Source organism: Chlamydotis macqueenii, chromosome W (genome assembly GCF_036417535.1).
Source record: "Chlamydotis macqueenii isolate bChlMac1 chromosome W, bChlMac1.mat, whole genome shotgun sequence".
Lineage (NCBI taxonomy): Eukaryota > Metazoa > Chordata > Aves > Otidiformes > Otididae > Chlamydotis > Chlamydotis macqueenii.
In genome coordinates, this window is record NC_141592.1 from 41,985,883 (window position 1) to 42,008,556 (window position 22,674).

The 22,674-nt window shown below is 45.4% G+C and overlaps 1 protein-coding gene across 1 annotated transcript; it reads left to right on the plus strand.

Moving 5' to 3' along the window:
- The first annotated feature begins 6,596 nt into the window (after nucleotides 1-6,596).
- On the plus strand, nucleotides 6,597-21,968 carry LOC147596698 (amyloid-beta A4 precursor protein-binding family A member 1-like). The gene is made up of 5 exons (XM_086769610.1): nucleotides 6,597-7,766; nucleotides 16,347-16,445; nucleotides 16,731-16,770; nucleotides 20,397-20,542; nucleotides 21,852-21,968. Exons 1-5 carry the CDS (start codon nucleotides 6,615-6,617, stop codon nucleotides 21,966-21,968), a joined length of 1,554 nt encoding a protein of 517 aa, XP_086625736.1. The 5' UTR covers nucleotides 6,597-6,614.
- Nucleotides 21,969-22,674: the final 706 nt, after the last annotated feature.

The following is a 22,674-nucleotide window of genomic DNA, read 5'->3' on the forward strand; positions in this document are numbered from 1 at the left end:
TGTCCGTCTTTCTCCCAGCTTCCTGCATCTGCACATTAGTGAGACTTGGAAAGGAGGACGGTGTCCTTGGTCTCATTCACAACAACTCATACCATCAGGGTGTTTTATCGATATTCTTCACATATGAAATCCAAAATGCACCACCTACTGAGACGAAAATTGACTCCATCCCTGCCGAAACCAGGACAATCACTCGGGTCCAGATCTGTCCATTTTCTGGCTGTTCTACAGAGACGTTCAAAAAAAGCCGATGGACTCTCGTCCGGGTCCTGACAGACCTCATATAATATAGAGAGGTTTTTTGGTTTTGGTATCCCATGCTGGACACCATACAAAATCAACTGCTGGTATTGTTTCAACAAAGCTGCGATCTGACCGGTGTTTGGATCCCACTCAGAGTCTCTTCTAATTGGTATTAGTTCTTCCACCTCATCCCCGGGGAATCTCTGTCTCACCTCCTCTAGTGCCTTTTCTAGGACCATTCTTCTTTCTTCTGTGGTCAGAAAGGTGTTTAGTAAGGCCTGCATGTCTCCTCCATTAGGATTATGGGTTATCAGGATAGTTTCAAGCAACTGATGCATTCTCGACGGATTGTCTCTATAAGACTGTCGTAGTTCAGCCCCGATCAGGACCAGACTACGCAGTCTCTCTCTCACTCTCCCCACCCTCCGAGAAAATAGGGAGAGATAATATAAGAAAAACGGCTCGAGGTTTGAGATAAGGACAGGGAGAAAACCCTTAAAGTAGCCGTTATGGGCAAAACAGACTCAACTTGGGGAAAACTATTCATTTATTGCTAAAAACAAAGCAGGAGAATGAGAAAGAGAACAAGATAACCTCCCCTCCACCCCTCCCTCTTCCCAGGCTTAACATTATCTCTACTACCTTCCCCCCACTGAGCGGCACAGGGTGGGGAGAGGGAATGGGGGTTGCGGTCAGTTCATCACACGTTGTTTTACGCCGCTGCTTCATCATCAGGGGAAGAACTCCTCACATTCCTCCCCTGCTCCATCGTGGGGTCCCAGCCACACTCCACAGTTCTTCGTGAAACTGCTCCGGCATGAGTCATCTCTTCCACGGAGTGCAGTCTCTCCAGAATGGCTGTCCTCAGCGGGCCCTCCATGGGCCACAGCCTCCTTCAGGCCTCCACCTGCTCTGGCGTGGGGTCCTCCACGGGCTGCAGGTGGATTTCTGCTCCTCCGTGGACCTCCATGGGCTGCAGGGGGACAACCTGCTCCACCATGGTCTTCACCACAAGCTGCAGGGGAATCTCGGCCAGGAGCTGCATTACTCCTCCCCCTCCTTCTTCACTGACCTTGGCATCTGCAGCCATTCCTCTCACCAGAAATTCTTCACAACAGGCAGGCAGATGCCTCTCAGGCTATTTTTACATCTCATTCACATCTCATCTCCTCTCCACTTCTTGCAGCTGAGCTGGGCCAAGTCAGGCCCAGTCGGCCGCCTGGTGAGAGGCCAGAGGGTGAGGCCTGCAAGGCCCACAAGGCCCGCGCCTCCCCCTCTCTGCCCCTGCTCAGCTTCTTTACATCTTCTCTTCTTTTTTTTTTTTTTTCCTGTTTTACCCTTCTTAAATATGGTATCGCAGAGGCGTTATCAGGGAACATTCTTCTGTGAATTGGCTTGGCCTTGGCCAGCAGTGGGTCTGCCCTAGGCCCGTCTGAGTCCACTGAACAAAGGGGAGCAACTTCTAGCAGTTTCCTACAGAAGCTACCACCGTAGCCCCCCCCCCCCCCCCCCCAAATAAAACCAGGACAAAGACCTAACAGACTGCTTCCAATTCAATAAATCTGATGTAGTAAATGGCACATGGATGAAGACAGGTTCCCCTCCTGCACCCAGAGCCTGTCGTAAGGGAGCCTGGACGCTTGGTCTCCCTTGTCGTCTAGTATGATGGGCAATTGGACTAGAATTTATACCGCTCCTGATCGAATCAGCCAAATCGTTTAGGGGAGATGATGATGAGGACCCTGAACTTAGGGAGGTGCCCCATGTTTCCCTCACAGGGGTAACAGACGTACTTCCTTGTTGTGGTGACATCTGGCTTATAGACGAGCTCCCTGAAGGCGAATTATGTGGCGAGGGGGGCTGAGGGTACCAGCAATTGAATGTCCTCAGATTCTAAACTAGGAGAGATTTTTGGAGGTTCATTAAATTCCCTTTTAACTTTGAGTTCAATGCATAGCATCATAGGGTTGGTTTTTAACCTACAGTCAGCCTGAATTTTCCAATCCCGAAACAATGACATAAACCCTTCAACGTATAACAATTCATCCCACTTCCCCAGGCGCCTACAGAACAACATCAATTGCAAAATTGTATTATAATGTAAGGATTTGTTTTCTGGCCATTGTTCTCCATCATCTAATTTATACTGGGGCCACCATTGGTTACAGCATCGCTTCATTTTATCTTTTGTCATAGAGTCACCCCCAAACTTAGGCCAATTCTTAAGGATGCATCCCAAGGGGGAATGGGAGGGGAATCTTGGACCGGCTACTTCCCATTCTTTTCCAGTGGCTGCTCACACTCGGCCTTGACTTACCACTCAATCAACTAAGGAGGGCTCATGGGGTATTAGCCCAGTTTTGACGAACCACGGCATCTATGTGCGAGTCTGACAATCCGCTCAAACAACGCGCATAAACCTTAAACACAAGGAGTACTCACCAGTCTGATGGATCCCTCCCACTCTCCAGGTTATCAGTGGATCTCTTGGGGTGTTGCGCTGTTGTACCACTTGCTGACCTCAGGCCGCCAGAGGGTTGAGGCCAGATCTCCGATGAAATCACCGGTGCGCGCTTGGTCTCAGGCGTCCTGTCCCTCCATTGCCGATGTTGACGGTTTGGACTGGGCAAGGCCTTTTGGCAGTCCTATCTGGGTCGTCAGAAATTGTTGTCCCTTAATCTGGGAATAGGTTCATGCCCGGTGTGCTGGAGCCAATGAGCACACAGAGTCAAGATCCACCTTCTAACCTTTAATGCAGTTCTGTACAGAAAGGGGTGCTAAGCGATAATGCGCAAATCTAGCACCCCTCTTTGGAGAGTTCATAGGCTTTTTATACCGATTGCAACAAAGGAGAAGTTGCACAAGATTTACTCATTGGTCAACTTTTAATTACATAACTGGTGCACTTCTGTGCAGGTCCTGATTATTGATTAGCTTGTTATACAAAGGCGGTTGGACATAAACATTTGGGATCTTCCTCCCAGGAGTGTGGTTTTTATCATGCTGATTACTTTCCGGCAGCCATACAGTGACTCATCTTTGTAGATATCAATTCTACACCCCCTTATCTCCCATCTCCCTTGTCTGCAACTGACTTATCTTGCTGTGATTCTTCACTCTGATGAACACAGTACCTTTATTTGTTCAACTGAATCTGGCCAGGGATGTCAAAAGCAACAAGAAAGGCTTCTATAGGTATGTCGGGGACAAAAGGAGGTCCAGGGAGAATGTAGGCCCCCTCCGGAAGGAAACGGGTGACCTGGTTACCCGGGACATGGAGAAGGCTGAGGTTCTCAATGACTTTTTTGCCACAGTCTTCACCAATAAGGGCTCTTGTTATGCCACCCAAGTTGTGGAAGGCACAAGCAGGGACTGGGAGGATGAAGAACCGCCCGCTGTACTGGAAGAGCACATTCGGGAACATCTGAGGAACCTGAAGGTACACAAGTCCATGGGACCTGATGAGATCCATCCAAGGGTCCTGAGGGAACTGGCAGATGAAGTTGCCAAGCTGCTGGCCATCGTATTTGAGAAGTCATGGCGGTCTGGTGAGGTCCCCGATGACTGGAAGAGAGGGAACATAACCCCCATTTTTAAAAAGGGAAACAAGGAGGACCCGGGCAACTACAGGCCGGTCAGCCTCACCTCTGTGCCTGGCAAGGTCATGGAGCAGATTCTCCTGGAAACCATGCTAAGGCACAAGGAGAGCAAGGAGGTGGTTGGTGACAGCCAACATGGCTTCACGAAGGGCAGATTGTGCCTGACCAATTTGGTGGCCTTCTATGACGGGGTTCCAGCATCAGTGGACAAGGGAGGAGCAACGGACGTCATCTACCTGGACTTGTGCAAAGCTTTTGATGCTGTCCCGCATGACATCCTTCTCTCTAAAGTAGAGAGACATGGGTTTGATGGACGGACCACTCGGTGGATAAGGAGTTGGCTGGATGGCCGCACTCTGAGAGTGGTGGTCAACGGCTCAATGTCCAAGGGGAGACCGGCGAAGAGTGGCGTCCCTCAGGGGTCCGTGTTGGGCCCAGCCCTGTTCAACATCTTTGTAGGCGACATGGACAGTGGGATAGAGTGCACCCTTAGCAAGTTCACTGATGACACCAAGCTGTGTGGTGTAGTCGACACGCTGAAGAGGAGGGATGCCATCCAGAGGGACCTTGACAGGCTGGAGAGGTGGGCCCGTGCAAACGTCATGGAGTTCAACCAGGCCAAGTGCAAGGTCCTGCACATGGGTCTGTGTGAGAGATTGCAGTGATGGTCCATGTAGGGCCTCTGTGGGAAATGACAAACTGCACACAGCTGCGAGAACGCGACCTTGGAGAGAGGAGCTAGGAGGGTTGTTATCTCAGAGAGGGGAACTAGGAGGGTTGTTATTGAGCAGGATGTTGCTGCTATCTGGGAACCACTGTTAGCCAGCAGGGCACATACTTGGCAGGCCTTGCTGCATGCGCTGGCCACGCGTGCATCAACACCTGGTCAGTACTCTTCCACTGAATCTGCTGAGGGTATAAACAGAGGCGGCTCAGAGCAGAGGGAGAGAGAATGGACACAGAGCACACTCTACAAACAATAGGGGATGCCCTGAAGGTGCTGCGCCTGCCTCCCTTCTCTGCTCTGACCCCGTTGATCATCCTCCTCCTGCTCGGCGGTGTCTCCGGCTTAGTTGGGTTGGTAAGACTCTCATAAAGGGAAAACAATATGCTAGTAACTGCTTATGCTAGGGACTGTAACTGCTTATGCTAGTAACTGCTTATGCAAGGATACAATATAGCAATAAATACTGTTGTGCTTTTAAATATCATATGTTTGTTGAACTTTGTGCATAGGAATCCTACGAACCGGTTACAGGGTCGTGGCAATCCCATGCACAAATACAGGCTGTGCGGAGAATGGATCGAGAGCAGCCCTGAGGAGAAGGACTTGGGAGTGCTGATGGATAAATTCAACATGAGCTGGCAGTGCGTGCTTGCAGCCCAGAAAGCCAACCGCATCCTGGGCTGCATCAAGAGGAGCGTGGCCAGCAGGTTGAGGGAGGGGATTCTCCCCCTCTACTCTGCTCTGGTGAGACCCCACCTGGAGTACTGTGTCCAGCTCTGGAGCCCCCAACATAAGGACACGGATCAGTTGAAGAGGGTCCAGAGGAGGGCCACGAAGATGATCAGAGGGCTGGAGCACCTCTCCTGTGAGGCCAGGCTGAGAGAGTTGGGGCTGTTCAGCCTGGAGAAGAGGAGGCTCCGGGGAGACCTTATAGCGGTCTTCCAGTACCTCAAGGGGGCCTACAGGAAAGACAGGGAGGAACTCTTCAGCAGGGCCTGTTGTGATAGGACAAGGGGTAATGGTTTCAAAATGCAGGGAGGTAGATTCAGATTAGATATTAGGAAAATTTTTTTACCATGAGGGTTGTAGAGCACTGGCCCAGGTTGCCCAGAGAGGTGGTGGATGCCCCATCCCTGGAAACATTCAAGCCTAGGTTGGAGGAGGCTCTGAGCAACCTGATCTGGTTGGAGATGTCCCTGCTTCTTGCAGGGGGGTTGGACTAGATGACCTTTAAAGGTCCCTTCCAACCCTAACCAAACTATTCTATGATTCTACGATTCTACATAATTTTAGATGTATTTCGTGAAGATGTCTGTACTGGAGCTAGCTATCTTATGCTTTTCTACAGAAGAGAAACGGGCACTTTACATTGCACCCTAAAAGTGTCTTTTTCTCTCCACTGACTAAAAGGAGCCCTAGGATGAGGATCTCAGTTGAAGAGACCATGTTGGAAATGTCTAGTCTGCAAAGGTATCATATATCCGACCTATTGCAGACTACTGCAACAGGATAAAATCTCTTTGTCATTTTACACTGCCACATCCTACCACAATATCTCTACCACAATTGAGACCCTGGTGAAAGTTAGTTGCTTTGATGTGCAGCTTGTCTGCATTGCCTAGATGTCTGACCAGCCCATAGAAGTACTTCTTGGACTGGTCTGAGATAGTGGATTCTTTCCCTGAAAATTTTTCCATAAAACTGTAAAATGCAATTCTCAAAAGAATTGTGGTCCCATCTCTGAATGAATGGTGCTGGTAGAAATCAATTTGCATTTGAAAGTCTTGCTGTTGTGCTGCTTGTCCTCTGACTTCCGAGCTGATGAAGCCAAAACTTTGCTGGAGAAGCAAGGATGCCTTTTGCTACTTTGGGACTGTTTGTTGACTCCACATTGTGGGGCTTTTCTGTTTGACTGAGGTGTTTTTTTTTTGTTTTAGTTGTGTTTGTTTGGGTTTTTTTTTTAATAACATCACTCTTTTAATTTCTTTCCAGTCCTGGTAGACAAAATGTCTACAGAATAAGTGGCCTACACACCAGAACTTTCCATGAATCATTTGGTCATACCATCTGAGGTGCAGGTGAATGAAGAGCCAGCAAATGAAGATATGAATGAATCAGTGGAAGCTGACTTGGAGCACTCACAGGTAGAAGAGGAACAACAGCCTGTGATCTGCTATTCAAGGCACAGAAACAGCAACCAAGAGATACCATCTGGGCAAGAAGAGGAAGGGATGCTAGCTCGATCAGCCAGCACTGAGAGTGATTTCCACAATCACATGGACATGGTGGAAGGGGATATTATAGCCACAGCAGAGGATGGCTATGATGTAGATATAGTTCAGGAGAATGAGGAAGAGACTACATATGCAGTGCAGTACAGGCCTGAGTCTGAGGAGTACACGGAAAATGCTGAAGCAGAGCATACTGAGGCTGTTCGTAATCGAACACTGCCTGATCATGTATGTTTCCACTCCATTGAACATGAGGAAGTCATTAATGCAGTGTACTCAGGTTATGTCTACACTCACCAGCCCCTCCACCAAGGAGAGGATGAGCGGTATGCTGAGCCCTATGTTGACTATAGGCAGCAGGAGCATGTGTATGAGGAGATAGGGGATGTGCTGGACCTTGATGTTAGGGAGGGGCTTCAGCTCTATGAGTGGGAAAGGGAGGAAGCTGACAACTATCACAAGGAAGCTCTTGGTGCCCGCCTTCACCATTATGATGAACGATCTGATGGGGAGTCAGATAGCCCTGAGAAAGAGGCAGAGTTTGCTCCATATCCAAGAATGGACAGCTATGAACAAGAGGAAGATATTGATCAGACTGTGGCAGAGGTGAAACAGAGTATGAGCTCTCAGAGCTTGGGCAAGGCTGCTGAAGACATGCTAGAGGCAGAGCAGAGCTTAGAGCATGCTCATGCTCTCCCTGGCAGGGGGCATGAAAGCAACAGTCAACTGTCAGCTGGCTCTCGGGCCACAGCCCACTCAGGAGAGTCAGTACAGAGGTGCAGAAAGGAAAAAAGGGATGCAGTATCACTGGCCATCAAAGATATTAAAGAAGCTATTGAGGAAGTGAAGACACGGACTGTTCGTTCTCCTTATACCCCTGATGAACCAAAAGAACCTATTTGGGTGATGAGGCAGGACATTAGCCCAACCAGGGACTGTGAAGAACAAAGGCCACTAGATGGAGATGTAAGTATACAGAGCTTTAGGCTCACGTGTTACAATTAAAGGAACAGGGACTGTGTAATATACATTACAGGGAAACTGAGAGTGTTATACTCTTCTGTGATTCCTTTTATTCCTCAGTAAAATATGTAATGCTGTATCTATTTTAAATTTTTACTCAAAATGATGCATAAGGAGTATACATATATGTTGTCAGTCCACCAAATTTTCCTTTATGAAACACTGCTGACTTCATTAGAGTTGCACTAGAGGTGAATTTGATACAGAAAGCTCTACTGATTTTTTTTCTGAAACAAGTGCTATTAATTTTTTTCCTAACATCCATTTGATAATTAGAATGACTACTAAATAATTTACTTTATGGTATAGAACCTTGTGTGTTCCCGTTAATTCTGGACTTGTCAGTTTTGTTTTCTGTCAGATAATAATGCTAACAGTTTCTATGAAAAACCTGTTAATATTATTTACTGTTTCTATAAAGGTAATATCACAGATGCAGATCTGAAAAGATTCAGGCTACTTATCTGCTTGCAGTCTCTAGGGATTTGCTATGAATCCTCATGTATCATATCATATCATATCATATCATATCATATCATATCATATCATAGTTCAATTGGAAGGGACCTACAACGATCCAATGATCCAGTCCAACTGCCTAACCACTTCAGGGCTGACCAAAAGCTAAAGCATGTTATTAAGGGCATTGTCCAAATGCCTCTTAAACACTGACAGGCATGGGGCATCGAGCACCTCTCTAGGAAGCCTGTTCTAGTGTTTGACCACCCTCTCAGTAAAGAAATGTTTCCTAATGTCAAGTCTGAACCTCTCCTGGCACAGGTTTGAACCATTCCCAAGTGTCCTATCACTGGATCCCAGGGAGAAGAGATCAGCAACTCCCTCTCCACTTCCCCTCCTCAGGAATCTGTGGACAGCAATGAGGTCACCTCTCAGCCTCCGTTTCTCCAAACTAGATAAACCCAAATGTCCTCAGCCACTCCTCATAGGACATGCCTTCCAGCCCTTTCACCAGATTTGTTGCCCTCCTCTGGACCTTCACATCCTTTTTAAATTGTGGGGCCCAGAACTGCACACAGTACTCAAGGTGAGGCCGCAACAACACTGAATACAGAGGGATAATCACCTCTTTTGACAGACTGGTTATGCTGTGTTTGATGCACCCCAGAATGCGGTTTGATCTCTTGGCTGCCGGGGCACACTACAAGTCAGTAGCAAAGTTTTCTATGGTATAATAGAAAGACTGACATTCATTTATTGTTTGTATCTTGACAAAGCTTTAGTTAGGCGTCGTAGTTCAGCCCCGCTCGGGACCAAGCTATGCAGTCTCTTACTCACTCTCCCCACCCTCCGAGGGAATGGAGGAGAGATAAATATAGCAAAAAGGCTGGAGGCTTGAGATAAGGACAGGAAGAGATCATTGAAGTTACCATTACGGGCAAAACAGACTCGACTTGAGGAAAACTATTTCAACTTATATTAATAAAAACAAAGCAGGATAATGAGGAAAAGAACAAAACCAATTTACTCACATCCCTCTCCTCTTCCCGGGCTTAACTTCATTTCAAATTATCTCCACCGCCTTCCTCTCCTCACCCCGAGCGGCACAGGGGAAAAAGAGAATGGGGGTTGCGGTCAGTTCATCACTGTTGTGGTTTAGCCCTAGTCACCACACAGTTTCTCACTCACCCTCCCCCTCCCCAGCGGGACGGGGAGAGAATTGGGAAGAAAGGAAAAATCCTGGGTTGAGATGAAGACAGTTTACTAAAATAGCAAAGGAAAACTACAGTAATAACAGAATATAAGGATATTAAAATATACAAAATGAACAATGTACGTTTTCTCACCCCCCGATGTCCCAATGACCGATACAGCCTGCCCCAAGCAGCAATCATGGAAATGAAACTGAGCAGCAAGCAAAGGAGCGAAAAAGGGGCCAGCAAAGTAGAGAGACCGATGCCAGCGAAAGAGAGAGAGAGATGGATGCCAGGAAGGCAGATACCCGCCCTGGCCAACGCCCACTTATATGCTGGGCATGATGTTTATGGCATGGAATGCTCTTTGGCCACTTTGGGTCAATTATTCTGTCTTTCTCCCAGCTTCCTGTGCCTGCACATTAGCGAGACTTGGAAAGGAGGAGAGTGTCCTTGGTCTCATTCACAACAACTCATACCATCAGGGTGTTTTATCAATATTCTTCACATATGAAATCCAAAACACACTGGCTACCGAGAGGAAAATTAACTCCATGCCTGCCGGAACCAGGACAGTATCCACCCCTTATTCCATACCATTTACGTCATGATTATATATATATATATACACACACACACAGATATCATTCCCTCAATCTATGGGCCATCCCTCCAACATCTGTTGAGTTCATTGACTCCATGACTGTCATAACAGTCTTTCAGGGCAGGAGAGATGGTATGTAGTGTGGGGTTGTTGCATGCTGCATCTGGAGCTCGCAGTTGGTACATCTGGCACAGCTGGTGTATTATGTTCATGGTCTGCAAGTTGAAGATGTTGATCTCGAGGAAGTTGTTGGGTGGTAGTTCTGGTTCCATCACCGCTGCACATCGCTCGGTTTCATCGAATCTCATTCTTCTCTGATTCAGGTGGTTCTTATAGAATCATAGAATCGTTAGGGTTGGAAGGGACCTTAGAGGTCGTCTAGTCCAACCCCCCTGCAAGGAGCAGAGACATCTCCAACCAGGTCAGGGTGCTCAGAGCCTCATCCAACCTGGTCTTGAATGTTTCCAGGGATGGGGCATCCACCACCTCTCTGGGCAACCTGTTCCAGTGCTCTACCACCCTCATTGTAAAAAATTTCTTCCTAATATCTAATCTGAATCTACCTCCCTCTATTTTAAAACCATTACCCCTAGTCCTGTCACAACAGGCCTTACTGAAGAGTTTTTCCCTGTCTTTCCTGTAGGCCCCCTTTAGGTACTGGAGGACCACTATAAGGTCTCCCCAGAGCCTCCTCTTCTCCAGGCTGAACAGCCCCAGCTCTCTCAGCCTATCCTCATAGGAAAGGTGCTCCAGCCCTCTTATCATCTTTGTGGCCCTCCTCTGGACCTTCTCCAACTGGTCCACGTCTTTCTTCTGTTGGAGGATTCAGAACTGGACGCAGTATTCTGGGTGAGGTCTCACCAGAGCGGAGTAGAGGGGCAGAATCACCTCCTTCGACCTGCTGGCCATGCTCCTCTTGATGCAGCCCAGGATGCGGTTGGCCTTCTGGGCCTCAAGGGTGCATTGCCAGCTCATGTTGAGCTTCTCATCCACCAGCACTCCCAAGTCCTTCTCCTCAGGACTGCTCTCGATCCATTCCCCGCCCAGCCTGTATTTGTGCCTGGGATTGCCATGACCCAGGTGCGGGACCTTGCACTTGGCCTGGTTGAACTTCATGAGGTTTGCATGGGCCCACCTCTCCAGCCTGTCAAGGTCCCTCAGGATGGCATCCATCCATCTTGTTGCAATACATTTGATATGACATATAATAACTGCAGAAATTATGACATACAGTTCAAATTATTGGCTATTTTCACCTAAAATCAAATCTCCTTGAGGTACACATTGGACTTCCCCATCCTCCTGCATCACCCACCAAGTACACCCAGGTCCTTGAGCAAAAGCAATCCCATGGGTGGGTTTGCCTTTGCCCAGGGGAGGAATAACCCAGACTGTCTGGGGTACAGGATATGTCTCTATCCACCCGGTGGTTGCTTCCACCATTGTAAGCACATGGTGCTTGCCTTGGCGGGTTTGTGGGAGTGTGATGTAATTAATTTGCCAGGCCTCTCCATATTTGTATTTCAACTATCATCCTCCATACCAAAGAGGCTTTAACTGCTTGGCTTGCTGTCCTGGTTTCGGCAGGGATGGAGTTAATTTTCCTCTCAGTAGCTGGTGTGTTTTGGATTTTGTATGTGAAGAATGTTGATAAAAATACTCTGATGATACAAGTTGTTGTTAATGAGACCAAGGACACTGTCTGACTTTCCAAGTCTCACTAATGTGCAGATGCAGGAAGCTGGGCGAAAGACAGACAGAATAATTGACCCAAACTGACCAAAGAGAGTATTCCATGCCATAAACGTCATGCTCTGTATATAAGTGGGGGTTGCCCATGGAAGGGGGCATCCATTTGGGCATCCTTGGCATCCATATTCCACCTTCTTTCCATCTCTTGCTTGCTGGCATCGTTCCCTCTACCTTGCTGGCTCGTTCTCCCCTCCTTTGCTTGCTGCTCGGTGTCATTTCCGTGATCGCTGCTCGGGACGGGCTGTGTCGGTCATTGGGACATCGGGTGGTGAGAAATTGTACATTGTTCATTTTGTATATTTTGTATATTTTAATATCCTTATATTCTGTAATTTATTGTAGTTTTCCTTTGCTATTTTAGTAAACTGTTTTTATCTCAACCCATGAGTTTTCCTTTCTTCCCAATTTCTCTCCTCCATCCCACTGGGTAGGGGGAAGGTGAGTGAGAAACTGTGTGGTGACTCGGGCTAAACCACCACACTTGCTTAATTGCAGCGCATGTTTCACGTTCATGGATAACCTGTGCAACAGCGTCCATGGTCAAGTCCACCCCTCGAATCACGAGCCCATTTGTATGTTGCATCTCTTCCCTGATGGTCCGAGGTGTCATGGGCCCATTGAGCTAAAAATAATTCGCCCTTATGCTGCCAATCTAGATCCACCTGAGCTACTTCAATTTTAGCAGCTTGATCCACTTGTTGGTTGTTTTGATGTTCTTCTGTGGCCCTGCTCTAGGGTACATGGGCATCTACGTGCCATACTTTCCCAACCAGCTTCTCTAACCAGGCAGCAATATCTTGCCACAGTGCAACAGCCCAGATGAGTTTGCCTCTGCGCTGCCAGTTGCTCTGCTTCCATTGCTTTAACCACCTCCACAGAGCGTTTGCCACCATCCATGAATCAGTGTAGAGCACAGGCCATTTTTCTTGTTCAGCAATATCTAAAGCCAGCTGGATGGCTTTCACCTCTGCAAACTCTGACTCTATTCACCTTGGCCTGCAGTGGCTTCTGCGACTCGTCATGTAGGACTCCACACAGCAGCTTTCCACTTTCGATGCTTTCCTACAATATGACAAGACGCATCAGTGAACTGAGCATATTGCTTCTCGTTTTCTGGTAGATTATTATATGGTGAGGCCTCTTCAGCATGCAGCACCTCTTCAAACTGTGGCCTGCATGCTGCTGCCAAAGAGATGGAGAAGAACGCATTGGCGATATCAATGGTGGCATGCTACTTGGCTGCCTTGGACTTCAGTTCGTATTGAAGTTCTAGCATGTCCAACACTGCAGCACTCAGTGGTGGCGTGACTTCATTCAGGCCGCGATAGTCCACTGTTAACCTCCACTCTCCACTAGATTTTTGCACTGGCCATATGGGACTTTTAAAGGGTGAGCGGGACTTGCTGATCACTCCCTGGCTCTCCAGTTGATGAATCAGCTTATGAATGGGGATCAGGGAGTCTCGGCTGGTGCAATATTGCTGCCGGTGGACAGTTATAGTAGCGATTGGTACCTGTTGTTCTTTGACCCTCAGCATCCCCACAATGGAAGGGTCCTTCGAGAGCTTGGGCAAGGTGGCCAGCTATTTAATTTCCTCTGTCTCCACGGTGCCTATACCAAAAGCCCACTGGTACCCTTTCGGGTCTTTGAAATAACCACTCCAGAGGTAATCTATACCAAGAACGCATGGAGCATCTGGGCTGGTCACAATGGGGTGCTTTTGCCACTCATTCCCAGTCAAACTTACTTTGGCCTCCAGTACAGTTAGCTGTTGGGATCCTCCTGTCACTCCAGAAATACAAATGGGTTCTGCCCCTTTATAGCTTGATGGCATTAGGGTACACTGTGCACCAGTGTCTACTAGAGCCTTATACTCTTGTGGGTCTGATGTGCCAGGCCATTGAATCCATACAGCCCAGTAAACTCGGTATGTAAAAGTTTTTTTAATTATTATTTTGGTATATGAATATGAGAGCTTTCAGACTTTCCAGAGAATTCTTCGTGGATACATTTGGTGTTGAAGGATCATATGCTTTACTTTTTTTGTCTTTCCTTAGTGCTTAAAGCTCAATCTTCCAATATTTGTATGTGATGTCATTGTTAGGTTGACAGTATTTCACACCTTTTATGTTTAACCGTAATATTAACAGTATTATGTATCTAATCGGAATAGGAATGCGATGGAAATGCTTTCCCAAGGGAATAGGCAATGCTACTTGTGGGGTTGAGTCAGCACAGAACTGTAACATTTTATGTCACATGGTAAGTTAGGAAGTATATAACTCGCTCAAAGTACTTTTGAGAGTGCCAGGGATCATATGGGTGATGATAGATGATTCATTATTTTCATAGTGCAAGTATATTCCCATATTTTAGGTGCCATTTCACAAAATCACCTTTTCTGTGTCTTGTTTTTTTGCCCCACAGTTGTGAATTAAAAAAAAAAAATAGAAGCAAGGGCTACTGTTTACCTAGGATGAATCTGTACAAATAACTGCTTTGTAACTCTTTGGTAACCTCTATTAGTTGAATGTGATTCTGAAATTTCTTTTTAGTAAACATACAAGATAGGCCTTTTCAAGAAATGAGGAAAAGGAGGGGAGGGGGGTGGATTTTTTGTTGGTGTGTATTTGTGAAGAAAAAGCAACAGAAATTAGATTTCATAGCATAATATTTGATAGAGTTCAAGATTTAAGCTGGGGTGAGAATACAGCCAAGAATTTACTTCTGGGTTATTGCTGCTGCCATCTCAAAGCAGAAGTATAGTCATATTACAGTGTTATAATACTAGCTGGCTTAGAGAAGGGATGTAATAATTGCTTATGAAGCTAGAAGGATAGTATTTGACTGTTTTACTATTAGTGACAAACTGTACTGATCTGGCAAAGCGAGGACCAAGATTCCTATGTTGAAGGAGGCTTTGTAGAATTTCAGGGCTGCTGGGCTAAAAATACCCCAGTATGCATAACTGAATACTAAAGCTTCCTCTGAGGGTTCACCTTGTGACATCTGCACTGCCACATCTCCTAAAGGTTTGATTTTGAAATACTTGCTGGGTCAAAGCTTTACACTCTTTTACATGCTGTATTTTGTATCATATTTGCACTAAAGTACTTACTACTCTTGACTTTAGATACCTAGCTACAGCTCTTTAGTATTAGCAGCATTCCATAGGAGTCTTCTATTAGTATGATAGCATTTCTCATAGCAGCTCACCAAGGTGATCACATAGAGATAGAAAATTCATTATACTGGTTTTCTGTGCTGTTTGCTTTATTTTTCTAATATGACTTTCCCAAGTATATGATATCTGATGGAGGTTTTATCGTTAGAACAGAGAAGAACATTCTTTATGATAGTGAATGAGTGGGGGAAATAGTCTGAAAAATTGTTTCTCCATTAAGATTTAATTAAGGTTTTGGTAGCGGAGAGGGCTGCAGGGGTGATTTCTGTGGGAAGAGGTATGGGGCTGCCTTGTGCCGGACACAGTTGGTTCCAGCCAGCTTGTTGATGGACCCACAGCAGGCTGAAGCTGAGCCAGTCAGCAAAGTTGGTGGCGCCTCTGTGAAAACACTGAAGAAAGGACAAAAATGCCAGATGACGAGCAGAGGCGTGAGGGGAAAAAAAAGTGAGAAACAGTAGTATGAACACCAAGTTCAGAGAAGAAGGAGCAGGAGGAGGTTCTCCGGGCACCAGAGCAGATATTCCCTTGCAGCCTGTGGAAGAGACCACGCTGGAGCAGGTGGATATTTCCTGAAGGAACGGAGGCCTGTGGAAAACCCGTGCTAGAGGAGATTTTTCCTGACAGAAACTGTAGCTTGTGGAGAGGACCTACGCTGGAAGGAGTGGCAGAGAGGAATTGTTATGGACGGACCTAAATCCCCTGTTTCCCATCCCCCCTGCATTGCTCGGGGTGTGGGGAAATAGAAGAGTCAGGAATGAAGGACTGAAGTTGAGCCTGGGAAAAAGGGGTGGGGAGAAGGTGTTGTTTTAATTTGTCTTTGTTTCTCACTATCCAAATCTATTTTAATTGGCAAAAATTAAAGGAATTTTCCCCAAGTCAAGTCTATTTTGTCCATGACAGTAATTGGTAAGTGATCTTCCTGTCTTTATCTTGACCCATGAGCTTTTCCATCTTATTTTCTCCCCTTGTTCTGTTGAGGGGGGGGAGTAAGAGAGTGGCTGGGTGGGTGTGTGGTGTGTGGCAGCTGGCCGAGGTCAACCCACCACAGTTGTCTACCACTAAGGGCAGCTATTAATTTTTCAACGTGCTTCATTTAATAGATTACTGACAAAGGAAAAAAAGTTTTCTGTGACGATTTAGCTGTTTAGATAAGTCTTAACATCCCAATGGACTGTGTGTGATCATTGCAATGAAAAGGAAGGGCTATAACACTTCAGAAAGTGTTTGTCATGGTTTGGTGTTTTCCTAATTTCTTATTCCCTTTGCCAAACCAGAGATATTTCTGCATCGGTCACTCAAATTATGTAATTTTATTTTCTTACCATGTCTAGTCTCTGTCTTCTGATTCCTCTTCACCCTGGGATGCTGAACCAAGTAGGCAACATCATCAGGATGTCTGCAGTACAGCAGAGACCTCCACTAATAAAGAGGTAGTACAATCTTTTTAAAAGCCACCATCTTGTCTGTATTGCTTATGCCTTTCAATTTTCTTTACCTCTTTGTACATGTACATATTAATAGAATATGTCATATTTAGGGATAATAACCCTCTAATAATTGGTTGGATTTTTAATTTAGAAGTAAATATTTTCCTAATAAACTCTCATCATCTTTTTCTAATAACTCTTATTGTCATTTCATTTTTGTGGAGGAATTTTTAATGTGTATTTAAGCATACTTTGTTCTGTTTGAAATCTTATTTGTCTTGATTACAGTCCAGAAAAAGCTTGGCTTTGTTCCCAACATATGTTGAAGGTAAGATATATTTCATAACTTTTTTTTTCATTATATGAGGAACTCAAATGTTTTTAAAGTACAGAACTTTATTTTTATGTGCAGAACATAAAACTTGCTAAGGTTGGATGAACTGATTTAGATTAAACGGTGTCCAACCTGGAACTTGCATTAAACCCTAAGTAGGCTTTTTTGGAATTTGAGTGAAATCTCTCTCTCTTATTTTGTAACATTTTATTGATGGCGCCTGCCACCTTTCTACTGCGTTGTTATCGATATCATTTAAATCACTGATTTAAAAAAAAACAAACACTAAACACTGTGGAAGTCATAATGTATGTGAATGTGTGTGTAGAGAGCAATTTGTTGTCTGATAAGGAAGAGAGGTTAGACAAAACAGTCAAAATCTCCACAAAACTGAGATTTAATTGGCAGGCAAGTAGGAGGAAACTTGCACTGATTTTCAGGTACTTATCCTCTGATTAAATAACCCTTATGCTTTATAGAATGACAAAAAGCTCTGATGTCATATTTAATTTGGAATGTCTTTGAATTCCTTGATTGCTTTACAGTGTACTGTCTTTAGACTGTAAATTTTGGCTTTGGTTTAGTCTTTAAAAGTATATGCTGTACATTTTAGAACCTGTGACCAGATGAACTGGTGTAAATTGAAGGATATGGACCAGTTGGAGAGGGTCCAGAGGAGGGCCACGAAGATGATCAGAGGGCTGGAGCACCTCTCCTATGAGGACAGGCTGAGAGAGTTGGGGCTGTTCAGCCTGGAGAAGAGGAGGCTCCGGGGAGACCTTATAGCGGCCTTCCAGTACCTAAAGGGGGCCTACAGGAAAGACGGGGAGGAACTCTTCAGCAGGGCCTGTTGTGATAGGACAAGGGGTAATGTTTTTTAAATAGAGGGAGGTAGATTCAGACTGGACCTAAGGAAAAAATTTTTTACACTGAGGGTGGTGGAACACTGGAACAGGTTGCCCAGAGAGGTGGTGGATGCCCCATCCCTGGAAACATTCAAGGCCAGGTTGGATGAGGCTCTGAGCAACCTGATCTGGTTGGAGATGTCCCTGCTCCTTGCAGAGGAGTTGGACTAGATGACTTTTAAAGGTCCCTTCCAACCCTAACTATTCTATGATTCTATGATTCTAAATTACATAGATTGCTTTGAAATTAGCCGAGGTTTGGAAATTCAAACCAATGAAGGATCTGTCTCTGGTAGACAGCCCTCTCTCTGTCATGGACCATCTTAAAGTGTGTCCCTGCCCTCCAACAAATAAAAAAATCTCATCATCCTTTGAGACACTGGTCCAGTAGACAGTTGCTTAAAACATTGAACACACACTATTTTTATGCAGGTATAAAAAACTTTCACCTGCACTACACTTTTATGCAACAGATAATTTCATACTCTAACATAATGTAGAGAGGAGGGCTTGCGAAGAACATTACTGTTGTTCTGCAAGTATGTTCACATCTCATAAAATTAAAACATGTTCCTCTTTCCTTTTGAATATGCTTCCTATCTTATCTGTACCTCTTTCACCCTATGTTTAAGATTTTGTGTTTTGATCAAGAACTATGCTATAAAGGGTTTGAGTAATGGAAGTGGTAATAAGGCCTTTATGCATAGAGTAACAAATATCGGCAATTAAAATACTGTATAGTTCCAGGGCTTGAGCAATAATATGCCAATATGTAGCACTACTAGATGCTATGTGGTTGGTTGGAAGTGGTTGGTAAGATGCTGATGCTGTCATGCCTGGAATAGGCACCAACATAGTGATATCAGGATGCTTGCTCTGTCCCATCTGGGGGTTCCCCTGATAGCCAGGGAAAGCACCCCAACCCCCCAAGTCATCCTGATCATGGAAGCAGGTTTGACATGTGTCATATGGTCAGAAGAACAGGTTTTGTTCATTGTCCTGATTTGGACTGCAGTGGCTGATCAAGCACAGGGTTGCCCAATGGGGGCCCACAAACACCACAGATCACATGATTTGCATACTTTATTATCCTTTTTCCCACTGCTTGGCCCTCCTTTTTGTCACCCTTGTATCTCCCTTTCTAATATCCATGCCTGGACTTGGGGCCCCTCACCCACACCTTGAGTCTTTCCAGATGCAAGTCTCCTACTTGCCAGCTAGTCCAGGTTGATGTTTGCTAGCAAATTACACACACACACAGAGTATTAAAATTCATTAGGGAAATATAAACACATCCCAATTCCTCCAGTTGCTGGCACCTAGACCTATGGGCCCTGTGACTTGTGACCCCTTCTCCAGTTGCTGACCTTGCAGCGCTCACATAGGATAGAGGGTGAGAGCACACAGAGACATGAATTAAGAAAAGGGATTTAATAAGAAGACAGGACAGACTGCAGTGATCAGGCACAAGGCTCAGTCAAACAAGTGTACTCACTGGCAGCCTGCTTGCATGCGATCGGCCTCTTCTATCCCCCCTTTTCTCCATTTTCCCATGCTTGTACTTCCCCCCCACCTACCTTGACCTCTCCCATTCTCCACCCTGGTCTCCTCCCAATTAAACAACTCACCTCTAATTAGTTTTTTTCCCACTAGTCCATTTTGCTACATCCATACGCAAATTTGGTATTTCTGATACCAGTCCCAAGACACTCTCAGCCTTATACGCTACAGTTACCCAGGCACTGCTGGCCTTGCAAGGTTCCACTCCCCCAAAGGCCCCCAATGCTCCCTGTCAGGTGTCTCTGAAGTCTCACATAGCTCCCCCTTAATCATCAGTGCAATCCAACCATCCCTCATGGCGCTGCCTGTAACTTTTGTCAACTTTACACTCTCTCACCTGTCACATCCGTCAATTTCTCATGTCACAGACAGTACTTTTCCACATCCTGTTCAATTAGCTGAACCTTGGGCCACAGCCTAATCAGTGGCCCAATCATTTGCCTGCAGCCCTAACAATATAAATTCCATTCCTTTGGGTTTCATTATTGAAAGTGACTAGTGACCATAGTTACTTTTATTTTTTTGGGTGTCCACTTATGTAGTATCTGAACAGACTGAGCACACTCAAGGTACCTCAAAATCAGTAGTCATAAACTTTTATCTTAGCTTTTTCCAAATGCAAGAGCCCTTGCTCTGTATATTTACCATCAAAATATTTTTGTTTAACACTCTCCTCCCCCACCTCAACACAATACCCTTGTTAGGAACGAGTGTGATTTTGATAATATTGATCCCTCTACTATGGGGAGGAGTGTGTGTGTGTGTGTGTGTGTGTGATAATTGCAAAGCACTCTTGAGGAGATTCCATTACCTGTTCAAAGTGCTGAGAGAACAATTTAAGTCTTCTTGTTTCTATGTAAGAACAAAACTAAAGAGGTTATTTTGCTCTAGAGTGAACCTTGCCTTATAAGAGAATGATCTATTGTGAGAAACTGAATTAGCAATTAGTTTCTGCGGGAGAGATGTTGAGAAGACATGCTCGGTGTTTTGTATGTCTTGTTTAAAAGTATTGGTTGTCATGCCATCATGCTTAAGTGAAGTAGTTCAGAGGAGCATTTATGGCTCTTAGGTACAGGCTCAAGTAGTCAGAATTTTTATTTATTTATTTATTTATTTACCATGGTTTAATGAGATTTTCCCCCCCTGTATTTGTAGTTCCTGGACCTTGTGATCCTGAAGACTTGATTGATGGAATAATTTTTGCTGCCAATTACCTTGGCTCCACACAACTCCTTTCTGACAAAACTCCCTCCAAGAATGTGAGAATGATGCAGGCACAAGAGGCTGTCAGCAGAATCAAGGTGAGGGATGACTCTTGCTGTTTCTCAAATTGGTGTTTTAAAGCTGCAGATGTGAACTTGTTGTACACTTAAGTCTTCCCATGTTGGATTATCTGTGGTTTCAGAAACATTAAGTGACTAATCTTTCTTTTTGCAAGATAAACCACTTATTTAATCATAGAATCATAGAATGGTTAGGGTTGGAAGGGACCTTTAAAGGTCATCCAGTTCAACCCCCCTGCAAGGAGCAGGGACATCCCCAACCAGATCAGGTTGCTCAGAGCCCTGTCCAACCTGGCCTTGAATGTTTCCAGGGATGGGGCATCCACCACCTCTCTGGGCAACCTGTTCCAGTGTTCCACCACCCTCATTGTAAAAAATTTTTTCCTAATATCTAATCTGAATCTACCTCCCTCTATTTTAAAACTATTACCCTTTGTTCTGTCACAACAGGCCCTGCTAAAAAGTTTCTCCCCGTCTTTCTTATAAGCTCCCTTTAAGTATTGGAAGGGAGGTTTTGGAACAAGGGTAAAAGGGAAAAAGTTCCAGATAATTCTAATTTCTACAGTACAACAACTGCTCTATTCTGTTAGCCAGAAATCTATAATTGTCAGGGCAGGCCCAAAATGAGAGAGAGACATACAATTCAAAGGCTCTAGGCAAGTAGTAGCTCAAAGAGGCTGAGCTCTACCTGCTAGCCAGTTTTCTTAGCTCTCCTGATAACCAACAAGGGCAGATGTAGACATACTATTTACAAAACGTCATCTCCTTTGAACAGATACAAGCATAAAACTGACACCATCCCCCCTCTCACCAAGGATGTGCCCCCACACTCTCCAGTGGATCTAGCTTAGCAGGGTAATGGGCACGAAAAGCCTAACCTTAGCTGGGGTATGCACCTCTGACGCAGGCTCCCAGGAATGGTCCTCCAGGCCATACTCTGCCCAGTCAATCAAATACTGCAGGGTACCCCAGGATATCCAGGAATCTAAAATAGCGCAGGTGTGATACTCTTTCTGGCCCTGGACCGTAATTGGAGGCAGAGGTCAAGGTTGCTGCTAGAAGGGATCTGGGTGAATGGGTTTTAACAGGGAGACATGAACGACAGGGTGAATCTTGAGAGCACATAGAAGCTGCAGACAAAATGCAACCAGACTCACCTGAGCCACGATTTTATATAAGCCAAGATAACGGTAGTCTAAATTAGAAAAAAAACACACTCAATGAACATGTTCACCAGACAACCAAACATAGTCCCCAACCGCAAAGTCTGGCGCTGGTCACCAACATCTATCTGCATAGTCTTTGTAAGCAGCCTTGCTTTTTCCAGCTGCTCTTGAAGAAGCAAATGTATATGCCACAACTGCTCAAGGGAGATCGCTCAAGGCAGTCTTCAGGGGTGTCAGTCAGTCCTTTGTCGGCCGAGGAGGGAGACAAGGATGCTTAGCATAGAATTATCAAGGGAATTTATTCTCTTATTTTAGCTATGCACACAGAGGTGGAGAGGACCCCAATAGAGAGGAGAGCAGGGTTTATATATGTTACAATACAGTTATGTAGATCAATCAAATTACTCATGTTAAGGGGTGGGCTAATCAGTTACTATTTGTCGCGTAATCAGTATGTAATTGTCCCATGCAGGATCACTACATGCTTGTCTTGTGCAGGTGGTGTGGATGTATGTGTCAATGGTGTGTTAATCTTCATTGTTCTAAACCAATGTCCCACGCAGGTGGAGGGGGTTATACTGGATTCTGTTCAGTTGTGGTTCTGGCCGTGGTTATATGCCTGGGTTTTTTTGAAAGGTAAATCTTCTATTGTTTAGAAGTTTTTTATTGTTTATAGAATCATAGAATCATAGAATAGTTAGAGTTGGAAGGGACCTTCAACGGTCATCTAGTCCAACCCCCCTGCAAGAAGCAGGGACATCCCTGACTAGATCAGGTTGCTCAGAGCCTCATCCAGCCTGGCCTTGAACGATTCCAGGGATGGGGAATGTTTCTTAATCTATCTATTAAGCCAGACCTTGCTTCCAGAGATCATGCAATTTCTTTTTTCTCCTGAGTTCCAAGAGGAGTTCCCTGTTCAGCCAAGCTGGTCTTCTGCCCCACTTGCTTGACTTACGACACGGTGGAATTGCCTACTCCTGTGCT